The 14,955-nt window shown below is 41.3% G+C and overlaps 1 protein-coding gene across 1 annotated transcript in view; it reads right to left on the bottom strand.

Moving 5' to 3' along the window:
- The window catches only part of LOC117361148 (ras-related protein Rab-35-like), a 98,599-nt gene that overhangs the window by 12,892 nt on the left and 70,752 nt on the right, over window positions 1-14,955 (bottom strand). Inside the window, exon 3 of the mRNA XM_033946098.1 lies at window positions 4,361-4,484. Within this exon, the coding sequence (XP_033801989.1) occupies window positions 4,361-4,484 (124 nt within the window). The remainder of the gene's footprint in view (window positions 1-4,360; window positions 4,485-14,955) is intronic.

Below are 14,955 nucleotides of genomic sequence, written 5' to 3'. Positions count from 1 at the left end.
ACATCCATGGAAGTAGCCTTGAAGATGTACACAGGCAGATAGAAAAATTAAAAACTGACAAATAATAATAATAATTTTATTTATTATATACCGCTATACCATAAGTTCAAAGCGGTTTACAACAAGATACATACAGACAGAGAATGAGATGTAAGGAAAAAAACAAGTCAAACTGGGATACAATTACAAATGGAAGAGAATCAAGTTGGTTTGAATCTAAAAGATGTATATAGTCAAAAAATTAAGATAAGGGGAAAACAATTTGGGTTGGAATATCATTACAAAATGGGAAAATCATGAGTTAGTCTAAGCTCTAGAGATTTGGGGATTGGGAAGAGGATAGCTGAGGGGGATTGGGCATGAATTGGGATTAGAATTTGTTAAACAGATGGGTCTTCAAAGATTTTCTGAAGTCGGCGTATGAAGTGGCCTCGAGTATGGGTTTTATGAGCCATGCGTTTGGAATCCACCCTAGGGTACTGAAAGAACTAAAGAAGGAAATAGCGGAACTACTACAGCAAGTCTGTAATCTATCCCTGAAAACAGGCGTGATCCTGGAGGATTGGAAGATAGCCAATGTTACGCCCATCTTTAAAAAAGGATCAAGAGGTGACCCAGGGAACTACAGACCGGTAAGTCTGACCTCGGTTCCGGGGAAAATGGCGGAAGCACTGATAAAAGCCAGTATCGAGGAGCATATAGAAAGGAATAAACTTATGACAACAAGCCAACATGGCTTCTGCAAGGGAAGATTGTGCCTGACAAACTTATTGCACTTCTTCGAAGGAATTAACAAATGGATGGACAAAGGGGACCCCATAGACATCGTATACTTAAGACTTCCAAAAAGCCTTTGACAAGGTACCCCCATGAACGCTACTTCGGAAACTGAAGAACCATGGTGTGGAAGGAGACGTACACAGATGGATCAGAAATTGGTTGGCAGGTAGGAAGCAGAGGGTAGGAGTGAAGGGGTCACTATTCGGACTGGACTAGGGTCACGAGTGGTGTTCCGCAGGGGTTGGTGCTTGGACCGCTGCTATTCAATGTATTTATAAATGATCTAGAAACAGGGACGAAGTGCGAAAGTAATAAAAATTCGCAGACAACACCAAACTATTTAATGGGGCTAGGACTAAAGAGGACTACGAAGAATTTACAAAGGGACCTGAACAAACTAGGGGAGTGGGTGACGAGATGGCAGATGAAGTTCAAATGTAGAGAAATGTAAAGTCTTGCATGTAGGAAACAGAAATCCAAGGTACAACTACACGATGGGAGGGCTGGTAATGGAGAAAGTAGCCTAGAGAAGGACTTGGGGGGTACTGGTAGACAAGACAATGAAACCGTCGGCACAGTGCGCAGCGGCCTCTAAGAAGGCGAACAGAATGCTGGGTATTATCAAGAAAGGTATTACGTCCAGAATGAAAGAAGTTATCCTGCCATTGTATCGGGGCGATGGTGCGCCCGCATCTGGAGTACTGCGTCCAATATTGGTCACCGTACCTTAGAAGGATATGGCGATACTCGAGAGGAACAACAGAAAAATCCAACTGAAGCTGCAGTAAAAAAATCACCAAAACGGAAAAAACAAACAGAACTCGCGGGCAATGTACAAGATGCAGGCCAGGATTTATTGTACCAAATTAAAATGCAGTAATATAAAAAACCTTTTTACCAACCAAGGGACCCAAAACGGTCCGTGTTTTGGACAGTAACCTTCGTCAGGAGTCCATGGAAACTAAGCTATAAAATAAACCGCAAAAAGTGGTGTTGTCATGCCTTGCCACCACAGGATGTAATAATGTGAGGTGGGAAAATAAAGAGTATGTATTAAGCCGGAACGTTAACAAATAAAACATATATATGTATATATACTGACAGTAAGTTCAAGTTTCAAAGTTCAAGTTTATTAGGATTTTATATACCGCCTATCAAGGTTATCTAAGTGGTTTTTACAATCAGGTACTCAAGCATTTTCCCTATCTGTCCTGGTGGGCTCACAATCTATCTAACGTACCTGGGGCTAGAAAAGAAACATGCATAAAAAAAAGGTGAATGAAAGTGTGCAAAAACCAACTTAAAGAATGTAAACGGAAAACAACAAATAATGAGCTAAAGAGGATATAAAAAAAATGAAGAGTGAATGACACAGGGACAATGAGTGACTCTTCGGATGAGAGAATGCAATTTACTAATCAAACGCCCTTCATTATCAAATTATAATAAAAACACCTATCATGGTAAATAAGGTATAAAATATACCGCAAAGAATAAGGGTAACAACTATCATGGGAAACATAAGACATAAAAACATGGAACATTATATAAACATATGTTCTATAGTTAAAAGCAAAAATCTTTTAATAAAATAAACTAAATCAATAAAAACGATGATATGATGTTTCCAATGGTATACTATGAATAAAAGAATATACTATAGTGAAAGATATATATATATATAAAATGTATAAAGACGTGTTTAAAAAATAAATATATAAAAAGCATGTTTAAAAGGGAGAAGAATAACCAAAATAGGGGGATATAAAAATGATATAACCTAAATCATTATGATATTCAGCTTATGAAATCTAATGGGGATGAATCTAAAACCTAAAACAGACACAATACTGTATGTGAGCATAAAAGAAAAATAAGTGACCAAAAGCTGACTAAGAAAACCATTAAACCTAACCTCTTCCTGGAGCACACTCGAGTCATATAGATAAGGGGCATAATTTGTAATGCATAACCAAAAAGGGATGTGGAGATAATGTAAACTGAAACATTGATATTCAGTTTATGAATCTAATGGGAACGATCTGAAACCTAAAAATAGGCAATGCTGTATGTCAGTATATATACATATATATATATATATATATATATACATACACACATATATATATATATATATATATATATACTATATATGTTTTATTTGTTAACGTTCCGGCCTAATACATACCCTTTATTTTCCCACCTCACATTATCACATCCTGTGGCGGCAAGGCATGACAACACCTTATTTACCATGGACCCCTGACGAAGATGTACTGTCCGAAACACGGACTGTGTCGGGTCCCTTGGTTGGTAAAAAGGTTTTTATATTACTGCATTTTAATTTGGTACAATAAATCCTGCCTGCATCTTGTACATTGCCTGCAGTTTCTGTTTGTTTTTTCCGTTTTGATACTCGAGAGGATTCAGAAAAGAGCAACGAGATTGATAAAATGTATGGAAAACCTTTCATATGCTGAAAGATTGGAGAAACTGGGGCTCTTTTCCTGGAATAGCAGAGGCTTAGAGGGGACATGATAGAGACTTACAAGATCCATGTAACGGGCATAGAGAAAGTGGAGAGGGACAGATTCTTCAAACTTTTGAAGACTACAAGAACGAGAGGGCATCGTGATAAATTAGAGGAGAAGATTCAGAACCAATGCTAGGAAGTTCTTCTTCACCCAGAGGGTGGTGAACACCTGGAATGTGCTTCCAGAGGGCGTGTTTGGACAGAGTACGGTATTGGGTTTCAAGAAAGGATTAGATGCTTTCCTGAAGGAAAAGGGGATTAAAGGGTATAGATAGAGGATTAATATGCAGGTCCTGGACCTGATGGGCCGCCGTGTGAGCGGACTGCTGGACATGATGGACCTCTAGTCTGACCCTGCTTATGTTCTTATGTATAATTTTTTCCAACTTATATTAGACTGGAAAGAATATGTATTCTTTTGTATTTATTTTGCCTTTTTAATTGTACTCCAGTTTAGGCTTTGAGCTCCATTTCCTCCTATCCACTAGGATCCCTTTATATTTTAATTTTGGTGTCTTATTTGCTGGTCTGATTTTCCCCATCTAAAGCAACAGCATTCCTATAAATTTCTTTTGTGCAGCACTTTCAAGGCTACTCTCATGCCCTTAGTAAGAGGCCGGTTACACAGTTTATGTGTGACATTTTGTAAGGCTTTCTCTTTTTTTTCATCACATGTATCATATTGGACAGATTTTATGCGCTGTAACAAAGACGACACCCACATTCAAGTATACTTTTTTATGGTTAGTATCCTATTTTCTACACCCAGTTTTGGAGGAGTTTCAGTGGTCTCAATCTATGCTGACAGAACAGAAGGTGCAGTGTTTATATTATGGTTCTGTTCCATTCCACGTACATGCCAAACACCACTGATGTGGTTTGATTTCCCAGTAGGAACGGAAGAGGACCATGGCTCCAACAGCACCTACAGGCAAGCAAAAACCTAAATTTGGCACTGGTGCTATAGGAAGCGGAAGGGTAGAGGGAAGTAAGATTCTGGAAGTTTGTGTTGGTGGTGGCCCTTTCATCCTGGAGCCCAAGACTCACGTGGAAGTGATGGTGCGGAAGCGTTCCTGCCCAGCTGTGTCCCAGATCTGAAGTTTTACTCGTTCTCCATTTATCACTAGTGTCCTGATCTTGAAGTCCACTCCAATTGTAGTGATATAGCTCCCTGTAGAGGCAGAAGAAAAACAGGACTTACATTAGCTAATCTGTGCATAGCAAATACACATCCTCTGTGAGGTGTCTCTGCCTGGTTCATTAGCTAAGAATACTAGCCCATATTTTCAAACTGTAGAGGAATATAGGGGTGTAATTTTGTTGCTTAGGTGTTTGTTTGGGGTTTTTTTTTTTTTTTTGAGAGGCGGGGAGGGGATTATGGAGATTATATTAGAAGGGACCCAATTCTACACCAAACACTGGAGCATTTAGTAGGTGCTACCCTCATCTCACTCCAAATGAGACCTATGCTGAAGAATGAAAAGGACATAAAATATATTTTTGTTAACTGATGTCAGACAATAGCAGTGTCACAATCTGATGCCTGCCAGTGATATAAGCTGTAGAACATATACACCAAGCTTTGCTTTCTATGTCACCCTGCAGTAGTTTTCCTTTTTGAACCAGAAACTGAGAAGATATGAGCTTGCAGTCATAACAACCATGATTACCCAAAGAATCATTTATATTCACAGAGAAAAACAACAAATTAAGCCATAGGAGAAAAACAGCAAAAGTTTCTATTCAGTTTTATATTTCATTATCACTCCATAGAACTTGAGCAGAAGAGACATATAGGGAGAAACTTATAATCTCTTCCTTTGAGATGGCCAGGGCATACTGAGGCCTTCCACAATTGGCAAGGTGCATCCATCACAGCTATACCAGTCAGAATGGGGAGAGTGAAAGCAAAGGTCTTCTGCAGGAGTTAAGACACAGTGATATGGGGCAGGTAGTTAATAAAGTCATAGGCAGAACCCTTTTTTGTTTTGGGGGGGCAAAAGTTCCACCCTAGACCCCACCCCAGCTCTGCCTCAGACCCTGCCCAAGCTCAGCCCAGGCCCCACCCCTATAATAGTACTAATTGTAAATACCATTTCTTCCATTCATTTTTCATATACACACACAATGAAAGATTAGGTTTTCACCTTCAAAAATCTTCTCTCTGTTAGTCCCAGGAGGATTCAGTATGCTAGGTGTTCAATCCCTTCCTGCAATCCGGGAGTTGCAGAAATTCAAACACTTTTCTGACCACATGCTCCTCCTACATCAGAGAATCTATTGTATTATCAACTTTAGACTATTGTAATATAATTTATTTGGGGTTACCTAAAAAGATTATATTAAGGCTTTGATTGGAAAATGCTGCAGTTCGCCCGATTTTTAATCTTAAAAAGTATGATCATGTTAGCCCTTTTTATACCAAGTTGCATTGGTTGCCTTTTGGGGCCAGAGTGCTTTTTAAGTTCGGATGCATTTGTTATAAGGTGCTTTATGGATTATTTCCCTCATATTTATCCCCCTATCTGAAACTTTCTTATTCAACAAAAGGAACTAGAAATTCTGGAAAGTTCATTTTCCCTACTCCAAAGGCCTGTCGTTTTAAGACCTTTTTAGACAGGACTTTGGAGTATCAAGCTGGGAAGATGAACTCCTGGCTAAGTCCGATAACTGTTCAATCTAATTCTTACTTCACATTTAGGAAATCATTAAAGACCTATTTATTTGACAAATAAGAATATTAATTTTGATATATTTAAATGAGGTCTTTTGTTTCTATTCTTATTGTCATAGTATGTTTTAATTTTTTAATAATTTTTAACATTGTACTTGAATGTTTTTAATAATTGTATTACTTTTATTATATAATTTTAGATTGTACATAGATAGTGTGTTCTATGAAACTGTACCATGTGCTGAAATGTTTCAGTATTCTCCTGTTGTGAACTGCCCAGAACTACTGGTTGCGCGGTATACAAGAAAATAAATTATTATTATTATTAGAGCTCCTTGTAGTTCAGTCCCAAAGCCAAGCAACATACCTGAACAAATCCATGACAAGGAAGGGGGTACTGGGTAAGCTCACCAGCAACATAAACAATTTGTGAACTGGTCTACTCTGCAAAACATTAAAACAAGCAATAAACAGGCACAAAGGCAGCAAAAAATGCTGAATGTAGAACTAACCTGCTGTGTGCAACGAGAACCCACATAAAAGCAGCCTTCGGTAATATGTATACTCACAGAACAGCAAACTCTCCACAGGACCCCCATCTATTGGCTGGAAGATCCTCAAGCCTGTAAGGAAAACAACCGAGGCCAAAAAAAGCAGGCGATGCAAACAACTGAGAGGGTGGGCCATACTGAATCCTCCAGGGACTAACAGAAAGAAGATTATTGAAGGTGAAAACCTAATCTTCCATTCTATTATGTCCCTTCCGGATTCAGTACGCTAGGTGATGTAGTAAAGCAATGGCAGTGTTTAGGGAGATTCCAATCTCCGAATCCACCTCTCTATGAGTGTTATATTGATCCTCAGATGCACCACTCCACATTCAAACTTTTATCACCACGCTAAGCTTGATGTGCAGAATCTTCCCTGGATCAATCTTATTTTATAATATAATAACTTAATTTATTGTCTTTATATCTTTTTAAATATGTTTTAAATATATTAGCAGTTAATTAAGTTAAATCTGTTATAAACAACTTATCTTAACTCGTGGTCAGTGTAGGGACGTCTTGTGCCAACATGTTTCGCGCTACAGCGCTTTTTCAAGGCTGAGTCCCTAGCAAAAGACACAACCTACTGTTAGGGCACACAAGCATATTCTAAACAATTTTAAAATAGCCCATTTATATCTTCAAAAAGTTCCTTACCTAGTTACTTATCGCCAACCGATTTGACCACCGATTTTAGATCAATAAAGATGGCGGCGGTTTGTTCCATACTCTATTTAACTCCCTCCCACGCATCAGCTGTGAGCGATGTGATAACGACATCACTCATACTATCTCATAGATGCGGGGGAAGGACCAAATTTAAAGCTAGCCTTTTTAAACGCAAAAGATAAATCTTTATCAATATATAAATCAAACATATTCATATGAGAGAACCCCACTCCAACGCCTCATTCAGAACAAAGGGAGCCACCGTATTTAGATGATATATCCACTGCTGTTCTTTAAAATTTAATATCTGCTCAAAATTTCCTCCCACCTCCTCCCCTATACTGTCAATCACTCTCCATCTCATATCCAAAATCGCATGTTTCTTCATGAGTCAGTGCTGCACTTTCGGAGCCTGTATGTTTTCAGTGTTAATTCTGGACTTATGTTCTGTAAGCCTAATTTGTATTTGGTGTTTAGTACGCCCTACATAAACCAGCCCACAAGGGCATATAAGTATGTAAATGACCCTTGTTGTTTTACACTTCGTATTAGTTCTAGCTTTAATTTTAATTTTGGTATGGGGATCCATCCATTCTTCTCCTGTCAAAGCAAGATGACACCATTGACAGTGCCCACATTTTTCATGAGAATAGCTTCCTTCTATGGGAGTAATATAGGGTTTATGATGAATCAACATTTGTCCCAAGGTTCTACCTTTAGTAAAGGCAAATCTCGGGAATTTTTCAAACCCTGCATGGTATTGTACTACATTCCAGTATTCTTTAATACAGGCAATCATCTCCTTAGCAGCCTCTGAATATGGGAGTATACAAGTGAGTTGATCATCCCCAGCCATATCTGGCTGTTCTTTTAGTAGTAGATCTCTATGGCCAAATCTAGATCTAATGTACGCACGTTTAATAACTCTCTTTGGATATCCCCGACATAAAAATCTTTGTTCAAGATCTTTAGCCGCTACCTTAAACTTTTCAATCAATGAGCATACCCTTCTGGCTTTGAAAAACTGGCTAATGGGGAGGCTGAATTTTAGTGTAAAGGGGTGATCACTAGTGAAATGAAGGAAAGTGTTAGGGGGCTACCGGTTTCCTATAAAGGTCAGTGGTAAATTGACCATATTCTTTCTTTATACTTATGTCCAAAAAGTCTATAGTAGACTGACTATAAGTGATGGTAAACTGTAAATGAGGGTCTCTACCATTGAGCCAGTTCAAAAATTCTTTAAGTTCTTGTTCTGTGCCTCTCCATAGAAAGAAAATATCGTCCAGGAAGTGTTTCCATAACTTGATCTTCTGATAATATATAGAACCATACAAACCGCCGCTATCTTTATTGATCTAAAATCGGTGGTCAAATCGGATGGCGATAAGTAACTAGGTAAGGAACTTTTTGAAGATATAAATGGGCTTTTTGAAGATATAAATGGGCTATTTTAAAATTGTTTAGAATATGCTTGTGTGCCCTAACAATAGGTTGTGTCTTTTGCTAGGGACTCAGCCTTGAAAAAGCGCTGTAGCGCGAAACATGTTGGCACAAGACGTCCTTACACTGACTACGAGTTAAGATAAGTTGTTTATAAACTGATTTAACTTATTTAACTGCTAATATATTTAAAAAGATATAAAGATAACAAATAAAGCTATATTATAAAATAAGATTGATCCAGGGAAGATTCTGCACATCAAGCTTAGTGTGGTGATAAAAGTTTGAACGTGGAGTGGTGCATCTGAGGATCAATATTACACTCATAGAGAGGTGGATTCGGAGATTGGAATCTGTCTGAACTACAATTAGTTTTGGCTTGAATGTTATATTATTATTATAGTGCCTGCTACTGATTTGAGTGTTTAGGGAGAGACAGAAGAGCCTGCCCGCAATAGAGGTCCCAAAAGCGGCACAGAGCGAGCCGCCACATCCACACAGAAAAAACTTGGTAAAAGGTAGGAAAAGGAGACCAAGGAGCTGCCCTGCAAATTTCATCTGGATAAAACGCACAAGACTCTTCTTATGAAGCAGCAACACTTCTAGTGGAGTGGGCCCGAAAGGAAACTGGCAGCAGCTTGCTTATGGGGACATAAGCCGCGGAAATGGCCAATGAATCCATCAGGCGATCGAGGTCATAGACGCCAGCTGACTAAGCTGAGGCAGAGCAGTCAGGACAAAGAGGAGATCAAATATCTGAAAATCATTAGTCCTTTCTAAAAGTGGAGCAAGACTCTCTTGACGTCCAACTTGAGTAAGCTCTGATCTTTTACCTGCGTTTCATTCCACAAGCTTGGAGCAAAACGAACCTCCTGGGTGACATAGAAAGCAGAAACTACCGTCAGTAGAAAGGAAAGTACAATACAGAGAACAATTCTGGTGTCTGTAATATGGAGAAATAAAGCTCCGAAATATGCCGTGCCAAGACAAAGACGACCAGAAAGACAGTCTGAGCATCAGATCCAGAAGAGTAGCAGCCTTCAGTGGCTCAAATGCGGCTTCCACAAGGCCCTGGAGAACGATGGTAAGAGTCCACGAAGGGAAAGGAGGCCGCAAACGGGCGCCCCTCTCAGAAACCTGGTCACATCTGGATGAGCAGGAAGTGAACTAGAACCCCTGCGTGCCCTAAAGCACAAAAAGCCTGCTGCCAGAACTGTAAGGGAGGCCACTGCTAAACCCTTATCTAAGCCCACCTGAACGAAAGCCTGGACCATTGAAATGGGAGCCTGCTCAGGCACTACCCTGTCCTTTGCACACCACTATTGGGAAGCCTTCCAGGCTGAGGCAAAAAGAGCTATAGTTTAGCTTTTCTTGGACTTCAAAGAGTGTCGAGAACTAGTACAATTTTTTGCAAGAACAGAAATCCACTAGACCAAGCAATGTGGAGGAAACATGGAATAAAGACTTCAACATTATCATCAATGATATCGCATGGCAAAAGCTCTGGACTACTGCTTATAAAGTATCGAGTTCTGCTTCAATTCTCCAATCATCCTATTTCTTTCTTTACAGAGCATATTGGACTCCTCTAAAACTAGCTGAATTTAAAACGAGTACAGAGCCATGCTGGAAGACCAAAGCGCTGTGGGTCTTCATGGGCACCGGACCCTAACTGAGAAGGTTACTAGGAAGAGGGTGGGTGAGCTTCCTGTCTGACTAGATCCAAAAACCATGAACAACGAGGCCAGTCCAGAGCAACTCGAATCACGAAGGTGGGATGCATCGCTTTCCGGCGGATGACCCGACTAATCGGAAGCCACGGAGGGAACAAAAAGGAGCTCGTGAGCTGGCCAGGGCTGAACCAAGGCGTTCAGCCCTGAGTTTCACACACTGTTCTTTGACCAATGAAGCGCTTGCCCTAAGAATTTTCTACTGACGCCATCCTGGACTGACGCGTTCATTCTCACAGGTCCAGGACTTGTCAACTGAGGAAGTCTGTTGACTCTAGCCAGGTGTGCCATCGAGAGACAGAAGACATAACCTCGCCCAGCGAAACAGCATGTGTCTCCTGGCCCAAGGGAGCACTTCTGGTGCTCCCTTGACAAATTATTGTCAAATATCTTTTATTGAGCTGAACAAGAACAAGTAACAAGAAATACAGCCAAGCAAACAGGACAAGCTCATTATAGTAACAAATATCAAACAACCCTTGAAGATTATTTCAGGGTGTGGGAGCTGGAAGGTTCAGGAGATCTCTGATCTGCTGCTGAAGTTTCGGACTGCATGGCTCGGGTGTTGAAGAGAAGGCCCAGATACTTTGAGATTGCGGCAACTGGCTCTTTTTGAAGTTGACAATCCAACTCACGCTGTGTAGCAGAAAGACCACCGTCTCAACCATACGGGTGAACTTGTATTGAGATGGATCCAGATCAACCAGTCGTCCAAGAAAGGATGGACCTGGACACTCTGCCTGGAGAAAAAAACCCTGCTACAAGAACCATCACCAAAGGGAAGAGCCGCAGACTGGAAATTCTGTTGCAGAACATGAGAACACAGAAATTTACGATGCTCCTGAAATATTGGAATATGGAGGAAAGCCTCTGCGAGATTAAAGGACACTAGAACTCCCCAGGAGAGAGAGTAGTACAGCTTCCATTCGGAAATAAGGAATGTGCAGGATGCGAGTGACCAACATGAGATCCAGAATGGGCCTCCAGTCCTCCGATCGTACTTTGGCATGATGAAGTCTATAAAGAGTATCTGTCAAACCCTGATCCATGTTCTGGAACGGATACTAGTGCTCAGAAGTTGAAGAGGCACTGTAAAGTAGTGCGGACTTTTGACTTATTTTCCGGCTGATCTGCCTGCAAGTCCAGAAACAAAGCCGGAGGCAGGCAAAAAGAAATCTATCTTGTGCCCATCCCAATGACATACAGCACCCATTTAGCTGAGGACATGCAAGTCCACTCCTAGTAAAACTGAGCTAGACACCCCCGGAAACAGATATCCATACAATGACTCCCTAATTCTATAGAAAATGCCAAAAGGTTCTCAACTGAAAGTTAATGGAAGCTAAGCACCAAAACAAGGATGAATCAGCAGTAAGGCGCCTTAGTGCAGTGTTTCTCAACATGGGGTACACAAACCCCTAGGAGTACGCAAGCCGTTTGTAGGGGGTACATTACATTACATTACATTACAGATTTCTATTCCGCTTGTGCCTTGCGGTTCTAAGCGGATTACAATTTAAGAGACTGGACAAATTCAGGAATATTACAGTACATAGAATCAGGAATGTATCAAGTTACAATTGTTAGTCTGGAAGTTTCCAGGAGAAATTTGGAGCACGTAGTAGATAAATCGTAGGTTGATGAAGTGAGTTGTACAATGTTTAGGTATATTTATGGAGGGGTGTTCGTGTGTGTAATTTCTAGTGTTATGTTGAGGTTAAGATGAAGGAAAGTGTTTTTTGAAGAGATGAGTTTTGATTTCTTTTCGGAATTCTTTTATTGGTATTGGCATTGGTGCTGTTTGTTTCCCAACTTCCTTCTTCTGTCGCATTTATGCAGTATGTCTCCCTTACTCCTGCCCTCGCATATATGCAGCACTGGCGCTGTATGTCTCCCTTCCTCCTGCCATTGCGTATCTCCCTTCGTCTTCTTTCCCCAGCTTCTCTCCCTCCCCGAGCGGCAGCTCACTGCGACACCTTTGCTAGGCCAGCCCACCTTCGACGTAAGAGGAAGTCGCATCATTGAAGTCAAGCCGAACTAGCAAAGGCCCCGAGGCTGCCAGATGGAATTGCCAGCTCAACAGTACCTCTCCTCTCCCTAGCGGCAACTTACTACATGCTTTTAACTTCCCCATGCAGCTGCTGCTAGCGTTAGTTTAGTTGCGGTTCCATAAGGCAGTCTCGGAGCCTTTGCTAGGCCGGACCGCCTCCGACGAAAGAGGAAGTTGCACCATCGGAGGTGGGCAGGGCCGGATTTAGATGAAAAGAGGCCCTAGGCTATTCCATTTATGAGGCCCTTTCACCTCCCATTTTTAAGTTTGTAAATTACATGAGAGATAATAAAATACATCATTACTGTGATATATATCAATATGTTAAATGAAACATGTTTGTTATTGGTACTAACCTTTATAAAAAATGTGACATGAATAATAAATAAAAAAAAGGTCGAGAACACTTATTTGGACATTTATTCTCAGCACCATATATACTTGTAACAATAACTAATCAAACATAACACACAACATTGCCCCTTCCTATGTCCATAGTGCCCCCAGTGCGTCCTTCCTCACCTCACACCCCCTCCGATGCCCGCCTGCCTCCCATCCCCCTTCCATTGAACACCCCCCCATGCCATCCTGCCTGCCTGCCTTCCATTAACCCCCCCACCCAAACTCCGATGCCAGCCTGCCTTTCTCCCATCCCCCTTCCACTGAAACCCCCCACCCCCCCTGATGCCAGTCTGGGCCGCCCTGTCCTGACGGATCCACGTTTTGCCTCTCTCCCCGCGGGGCTGGGCTTTGCCCAGCTGTTTCCGGACTGACATCTTTCCCTCCCCGATCCTCCTTCCAGGGCGAGAAAAAGAAAGGGAGAAGCCGAGTCGGCGCCCCGTTGCGGCTGGAGCCGGTTCCGATCCCGGAGCGTAGAATTCTCCTTATTTTCGGTTCAGTGTTTTAGTGTTCACTGTTTTCAGAATAGTGTAATTTTAATTTTGCTAACAATTTGAATGTAGGCCCCTCTTGATCTTGAGGCCCTAGGCTGAAGCCTAGTTAGCCTATAGGAAAATCCAGCCCTGGAGGTGGGCCAGCTAAGCAAAGGGGAGAAGGCGCAGTACTGCTGGACAAGGGGGAGGGAGAAGAGGTGCTGCTGGACCTGGCAGAAGGGGATGGAAAGGAAAGGTGCTGCACGCTGTAGGGGAGGGTGAGATGGTATATGGGGAGAGAGCATATTAGTTGTGAGTGGGAATGGGGGAGGGAAGAAAGGAAAATTGTTGAAGGGTGAGTGAGAGTGAGGGAGAAATTGACATGGTGTGGAGGAGAAGGAGAAATGGGACATGGGGATAGAACATGTGAATGGGGTTGGGGAGAGATGGACTGGGGGGTGGGAAGGAGGGATGTCGCACTTGAGGGAAGAGGTGAGGAGAAAGAAAGTGTACAGGAGGCAGAAAGTGTTGGACTCATGGAGAGAGGGAGAGATGGACGGGGAGGGCAGAAAGAAGAGGAGAAATGTCACACTCAGGGGAAGGGGGAAGAGGGCAGAGAGTAAAAAGTTGGACTCATGGAGGGGGAGGTAATGAAGACTAGAGGAAAGGAATCGTGCAGGAGGCAGAGAGAAAGAAATGTTGGATGCACAGTCAGGAGTGCAACCAGAAACTTATGAAATCCCCAGACAACAAAGGTAGGAAAAATTATTTTATTTTCAATTTAGTGATCAAAATGTGTACGTTTTGAGAATTTATATCTGCTGTATTTTGCACTATATTTGTCTATTTTTCTATAGTTGTTACTGAGGTGACATTGCATATTTTAAAGTCATCTGTCCCTTGACCTGTTTGAAACCCCCCCTCCGAATATAAATGATAATTAAGATTTCTCTGCGTACAGTGTGCTTTGTGTTTTTAAAATTTTGTGGTTACCATTATGTATTAATAAGATTATATTGAGTGTTTATGAAAAAAATTGATAGAAGAAATTGCATTACAATTAGTACTATTTTTATGGGGGTCAGGGGTGGAGCTTGGGTGGGGGTACTCGGTTGATATTTGTTAGACTTTTGGGGTACTTAGCTTGAAGAAGTTGAGAAACTGCACTTATGTGCTATTTTAGCATGTAACCTGCAAAGACGATGGTTAAATGTGAGGAGCATAGGCATATCATGAGCTTCAAACGAAGCGCTTTATTGACAGACTACTGCATCTAGATGTGCCCAATTATACTTGCCATACCGCAAGCGTTTAAGTACTGTAGTGGCACCTGTGTTTAGATACCAAATTATTGACTTGCATTAGGCCAGTGGTCTTCACTAATTTTTAAAATCAGGGCTACTTTGGATCCAATGAGCTATAGGAGAGCTGTCAAATACCTTCCCTTGCAAAGTCATGATGATGTTGACCCATGTATGTCAATGACATTCACTCCACCAGCCCACCTCCAAACTGTTTATTGGGCATATCTTCAATCAAGTGGGCATTTCCAAATGCATTCTCTTTACCTTTTGAGAAATGCTTTTGTTTTTCAAGTATATAGCTCCTTCTAGCCATTTCCCTCTGTCATGAACTAGTTAAGAGGCAGAGTAGTAAAAA

This window comes from Geotrypetes seraphini, chromosome 5 (genome assembly GCF_902459505.1).
Source record: "Geotrypetes seraphini chromosome 5, aGeoSer1.1, whole genome shotgun sequence".
NCBI classification, from domain to species: Eukaryota; Metazoa; Chordata; class Amphibia; order Gymnophiona; family Dermophiidae; genus Geotrypetes; species Geotrypetes seraphini.
This window is presented reverse-complemented; position numbering and strand designations above follow the sequence as displayed.